The 6,296-nt window shown below is 55.8% G+C and overlaps 1 protein-coding gene across 2 annotated transcripts in view; it reads left to right on the top strand.

Annotated features, from left to right (window-relative positions):
- Positions 1–5,787: 5,787 nt before the first annotated feature.
- Positions 5,788–6,296, top strand: part of PARP8 (poly(ADP-ribose) polymerase family member 8) — a 119,432-nt gene continuing 118,923 nt past the window's right edge. For both annotated transcript variants that reach the window (XM_059492127.1, XM_059492126.1), the window contains exon 1: positions 5,788–6,142. In XM_059492127.1, coding sequence (XP_059348110.1) covers positions 6,052–6,142 — 91 coding nt within the window. In that variant the 5' untranslated portion in view covers positions 5,788–6,051. The remainder of the gene's footprint in view (positions 6,143–6,296) is intronic.

The raw sequence follows: 6,296 nt of genomic DNA, 5'->3' as shown, positions 1-6,296 counted from the left end.
CTGATCTTCTGTTGATGGTCCAGCGACGGGGGCAGCTTCCGCTTCATAGAAATCAGGCTCCGAGCATTCGGCAAGGGCTAGTGATGTTCTTTTGGGGCGCGATGTTAAAGGAACCATACTAACCACGGCCTCTATCATCGCCTCCACTGTGGGCCGGGGACTCCGAGGGAGAGTTTTGATGGCCTTCCTGCATTCAGTGTTGGCGTCGTTGTACGCCATCCTTCGCAGCATGCTCTCCCTCTCACTGTCCCCGGTCACCTGCGCCTCCACGTATCGGTAGAGGCATTCGATAAAGGCCATGTATGGCTCCTGCGCCCCTTGCCGAATTTCATCATCCTCCCACTGGGATGTCACAAGAACTAGTTTGTAGAAAGCTCTCTCAGCTGCCCTGGCGGCCTCTACCAGCTGCTGGGGGAATAGAGCCTTGGCCTGAGCTGCCCCATCTGCCCACTGCCCCTCGCCCACCAGATGGTCTTGAGAAATCACCAGACCATCCGCATCATGAGATGTTGAAGGACTCCCCCAAAGAATTGGGAGAACCTCCAAAATCTCCCTCCTCCATTCCGCCACCCAGACCCTAAACTCCATGGGTCTCGTGAGGCTGGAGAAGAGGGCCCTCAGGTCCGCTGGCACCAGATCTCCCTGCGCAAGGGCATTAGGGAGTATCCCCCGGAAGTACTCGGACTCCTGGGAGTAATCCTTCTGCGCCTTGCACAGTTCCTTGATCCGGGCCTGTGCAAACGGCACCCATTGGGCCTGGGAGCTCCCCTCTCCGCCTAGGTGGTACGTGACCGGAGCAGCTTCCAATAAAGGCGCCTGCCCCGGCTTCCGGTCATCCACCCCCACCCCCCCCCACCCCCCGCCACACAAAGCGTGGGAACCGGAAGGGGGAGCGTGGGAACCGGAATAGGAGGAGGTTGAGGCGGGGTCTGACAGAGAGGTGGGACGAGGGCATGGGCGCGGCACACCACCCCACTCCGCCCCCTGGGTGTTGTTCGGAGGCGGAGCAACATGCGAAGGAGGAGCAAGGGAGGAATCGATGGGGGGCGGAACTATGGGTGGGGTAAAAGGAGGAGTCTTGGGAGGAGCCGAGGGCGGAGGAAAGGGTGGGAAAGAGGGAGGAGCCAAGGGAGGGGCAACAGGAGAAGGGGTTGAGTCAGGGGGAAGGAAGGGGTTGGCTTTGGGAAGGAAGGGATTGGGAGGAGAAGAAGGAGCCGTGGCGGGAACGACCACGTGGTCCCCGCCATTTTGGACTCCATGGGAGCCATTTTGTGTGTCATCGACAAACCGGACAACCTTTGGAGAAACAACCGGGGACTTAGGGACAGGGAGAGAGGGAGCGGGAAGAGAACTCCAAGGGGCCTGGCCAGGGTCCCTTGAAGGGGGAGGCCGAGCAGGTCGAGGGGGAGCAGGGGCAGGATGGACCCCCTGCCTCTTGTCGGCCTTCAGGATTCCCCTCGAGGGCTCCTGCCTATGGGTAGAGGGTAAGGACCGAGGGGTAAAGGCAACCGAACTGGGAAAACCAGGGACTAAACTGGAACTTGAGGGACTTTTCTTCAATCCCCCTGAGGGTCGAAGTGCAGCGTGCACTCTGCGCGCCCAGTATGCCATGGTTGCCAGGTTGGTTTCCCCAGAGTCAGCGGCATTATCTAATTTGGCCACAACAGCTGCCCAAAACCGTGGCTCCTTAACAATCTCTGGGGAAACCTCAGGGAATTGAGAAAAGACCCATTTAGTCAACAACTTCAACTCTTTCTTGGGGGCCTGGTAACCACCCCCAAGCAACAAACCTTTAACAATATTATAGACTCCTTTTTGGATTTTTTCTAAGCCAGCACCCATGGCTCTCTTCTAAGTCAGGAACAGCCGCCTTAGAAGGGGAAAAAACCACGGATGTTCTGCCACCCGCCTGGAAAGTAAGAAAAACTAAAACACTGAAACGTCCGCCGCCAGCCCCTGCTCCCCCCACTGTCCCCAAGTCTGGGGGTTCAATGAGAGGAAAGGAAGGAATTTGGGGGGTGGGTCCGGGCCCCAAGTCTGGGGAAGCCGGCCCCACAGGAGAGGAAAAATAAAAAACGCGAGGGGTGAGGACTGTCCCCAAGTCTGGGGTTTCAGCCCTCAAGGGTAGAAGGCAGGGAGTCGGTCGCCAGAGCAGGGCATGAACTCCTAGGGGGAGTTAAAAAGACAGGGGGGAAACCCTGAGAGTCCCCAGGTCAGGGCCAGGGCTTACCTGTCCAGCGGCGGCGGAAATAAAATCCAGGCGGGGTCCTCATCCCCGAGGTCCTCCTCGATGGGTGCGGGGAGTTGCGACCTCGATCCCCAGGGAGCACTGCCCCTAAAACGGAGCCTGCTACAACCTGGGGTAGCTGGACGGCCAAAGGAAAATTGTATTTCCAATCCGCGGGGTCCGGTGGTCAACTGTCCAGAAGTCCACTTTGGGCCCCACGTTGGGTGCCAGCAGCAGCGGTGCATATGTGGCCACTAAGGCGAAGTCCGGCTAGCTGATGGTCTGTGGCCGACACCCCAGCTGCATAGAACGCCAGCCCCCCTTGGCGTCTTGGCCTCGGGCTGGGCTGGATCGCGGACTGGACTCACGGCGCTGACGGGATGAGAGGAAGGAGCCGCACACCTTGCTGGGGGTGAAGGTCGGTTTATTTGATGTCACAGGAGCACCAACCAAGGGATGGCACCAACCAGCAAAATGGCCCTGAGGGGCGCGAGAAGCAGGGTTTTAAAGATGGGGGGGTGGACAAGGGAGGGATCTGCAGCAGACCAATAGGGAAGGGTATCGGGAGGAGCTTAACATAATAGGCATACAGAAGTATCCAATAAATACAAAGTAAAGGAGGGGCCCCGGGACCACAGCCAACCACAACCCCCAGAGAGAAGAAGGTTCTCGAAAACTAGGAGGAGCGGGGGGTGATTGACTGGGCCCAGGGAGGAGAAAAAGTTTACTTATAAGGAGGAATAAAGGAGGAGAAATTACATAACTTAATCGACTGACAAGACCAGGGGCAGGGGTAACCATAGCAACAAAACTGTCAGGAGGGCTATGGCGGGAAAACTGGGGAGGGCAGAACTATTTTACATTGGAAAGGGGGGAAACAATACATAAAATGGGGGAGCAATACAAAAAACTTAACAATACACAACAACAACTTAAGGCACCTGCATGCCAACATCTTGTCAATCTTTACAAATTTAGGGATCAATTCTATGGATTCACCTTGACTTTCCAACACCTGCTTTTCAGTATTTTAATAAATGGAATGGCCTCAGGCTATGATCAAGCTTTTCCTCACTGAAGTCAGCAATTGCTGCCATAACTGTACTGAAGTCATCAGGTAAATCAATGGCCAAATCGACTTAAGAAAATAGGAATTGAAGAGCCACTAACAACAACAACAACAACAACAGAATAAATAACTGTACTTGCAGACTTCTTGTTCAATTTAGTTGATGCTGTCAAGCCAAACATACTAACTTTCTTGAACATTGTGTTTTTAGTTCGTGGATGACTTTTCAATTCACTGTTACCAAGCCTATGAAAAGAGTCTGAGGCTTAAAAAGGCAGTCAAGAATTGTGCTAATTGACATGACACTGAGAAGAACCCTGTGGTAAGAATAAACTGTAAGCAGAATTGTCAGCATATATATTCTGCAACTGGCTAATAACCTCACCTTTCCTGATCCACCTGGGAGGGATAACAGGCACCTTTCACTACAAGGTTCAGGACCAAAACCCCATCAGAATAAATCAAATTCTGATTAAGTCTTTAAACTGTGATGAAGAGGAAGGCAGCAAACATGGCTGCTGATATTCTAGATGGAAGAGGTAGAAAGACACCTCAAGAAGCAGCACTTCTTAACCAATGTTGGATCACTTGACAGAATGACAGTGTCTTACCATATTATAGTGTATTTTGGACTATAGTGACAATTTCTGTATGCCTTGGAAAAGTCTTGCTGCATAAAATCATAGACCCATAGAATGGTGTGTCTTAAAAGGGACCTTGAAGATCATCTAGCTCCAAACCTCCTGCCATAGGTTCCAGAAAAACTTCCTCATATAAATCTCCTGCTGAAAAGCATTAGCCTGGTGCCCCATCTGCTTTACCAAAGCAGAAGTAAAAAAGTATAAGCTTTTATGGTAAAAAAATTGATTCCTAACTGTATGTAAGTTTTATTCAAGGATAAACTCACATGAAAAGCAATCTTGTGCAGTTTCCACACTCATCTGGGAGTCTCCCTTCAAGATAAATTATTTTTATTAAGAGGCAGGAAGTCATATCATGTGATGGATTTAAAGCTCCCTTCTACTCCCTCCTATAGATAGAAAAAAATATGGAGTTAATTTTTCATAAAATACTGCTTGTGTTCTGTGTTTGAAATCAATAATACAAGATTAATAGAGACTTCCTAAATGAGAAAAAATACCCCACCCACTATGAATGAATAATCCATAGGAGCTGTTTAGAGCAGGGTGAATACATAAAACCGGAATTTTTGAATATTCTTTCAATTTTATATCAAACTCGTTTCTACTACTTTCAGACCTGATTTTATTAATTATATGTATTGCACTGGGGTGGAAGAATACACGGTTTTGCGGACTTGATGATTCCTTCCAAGTTATATTATGGTCATTACTTGTTCTGGACTAGAGCCCCAAGCCTGTACCTGGGATGAGCGCTCACTGCTAAGGACTGTACTACCCGAGCCCTCTCCCGAAGCCCTTAGGTCTGCGAGACAGTTTTGCTGAAGAATGAAGGGAGAGGAGCGCAATTAACACCGCGGTGGTCACAGAGATCCTCCTTTTACTGTTTCCATGGGCACGCACACCCGTGGGCAGGTCGGAGGGGGAGGCTGGCAGGGGACGGCACCGGGCCGAGGTGGGGCTGCCGGGCTGTCCTGCCGGCAACGGGCACGGCGGGGCACAGCCCTGCCCTGCTCCCGGCGGGCCAGGAGCGCGGCCGCCGCGGCACGGCAGAAGCGCGGAGGCGGGCGGCGGGAGAGCCGCAGCCCCGGCAGCGCAGCCCCGCCGCTCCCGGGAAGGGCGGCACGGGTCGGCATTCCCGCCGGGGGGCACGGAGAGCAGCGGGCCCCGCCGGCCGCACCCGCCCTTCTCCTCCGCCCCGCCGCCGCCGCCGGCCTTGCGCAACACGGCGCTGCCCGCTTCCTCCCGGCGCGGCCGGGGAGCCGCCCCGCCGCCCGCGGGACTCTTCCTGGCATTTCCCCGTTGCTCGGGAGGCGGCGGCAGCCTGTGCCCGGGGCCCGGGCGGGCGGAGGCGAGCGCCGGCAGCAGGGCCGGGAGCATCGCGCCCGCCGCCGCCTCCCGGGGCGCCCGCACGGCTCTGTGCATCCGCCTCTTCCTCCCCCCGCGCCGCCTCCGCCGGGGGAGCCGGCGGGGGCCGTACGTGCCGGGCCGGGAGCGAGGGGAGGGTCTGCGGCTCGGCGTCGCTGCAGCAAGCGCCGGCCCCGCCGCGCCGCCAGGGACCGAGTGCGGGTGCCGCCGCCGGCTCTCCGCGCTGTGCTGCTGCCGCTGCTGCTGCTGCGCGGCGATCGCCGCTGCTGGCGGGAGGGGCAGGGATGTGAGCGGCAGCGGCCGGGTCGGCTTGGCCCCCCCGCCCTCTTTTTTTTTTTTCCTCCTTTTTTTTTTTTTTTTTTTTTTTTTTCTTTTTCTCTCGCCTCCAAAAAAAGACCAAACCAGCCAACCAACCCCAAAAAACCCAGAGGGCGTGGGGGGGGCAGGGGGGGGATCCCGTGTCGCCGCCGCCACCCTCCGCTGGATCCATTGTGAGGAAATTGCCATTCGCCGGCAGCGGCGGCACATCTGGGCGGGCGCATCTGGGCAAACAACATCGGCTCCCGCCGACTGCCTCCAACGTCCTCCAACCGGCCGAACGGATCTCACCGGGCCGCCGGAGAGGCTCCTGCTCGTCAGCCCCGGGCTCCTTCTTTCGGGCTGAATCTTAAAAAAACCCTGGCAGCGCGGGGGGTGGGGTGGGGTGGAAATAAAGGCTGCTATTTTTTTCCCCTGGGATTTATTTCATGGGGATGTGTTCAAGACAAGAGAGGATTCAGAAGGATATTGACGTTGTGATCCAAAAGTGCAAGGCGGAAAAGGACTGCCTGTTTGCAGGTGAGTTTGTCCCCGGGCGCCAGGTTGGCGGCGCGGAGGCTCCCGTCGCCGCCGCCGCGCCCGCCCCGGACCGCGCTCCCGCCGTGCCCGTGCCCTTCGCCGCCGTTCCCGGCCGCGGGGCCGCTCTCAGATCCCGTCTTCCTCCTCTCCTTCC

This window comes from Ammospiza nelsoni, chromosome Z (assembly GCF_027579445.1).
Source record: "Ammospiza nelsoni isolate bAmmNel1 chromosome Z, bAmmNel1.pri, whole genome shotgun sequence".
Taxonomy (NCBI): domain Eukaryota; kingdom Metazoa; phylum Chordata; class Aves; order Passeriformes; family Passerellidae; genus Ammospiza; species Ammospiza nelsoni.
This window is presented reverse-complemented; position numbering and strand designations above follow the sequence as displayed.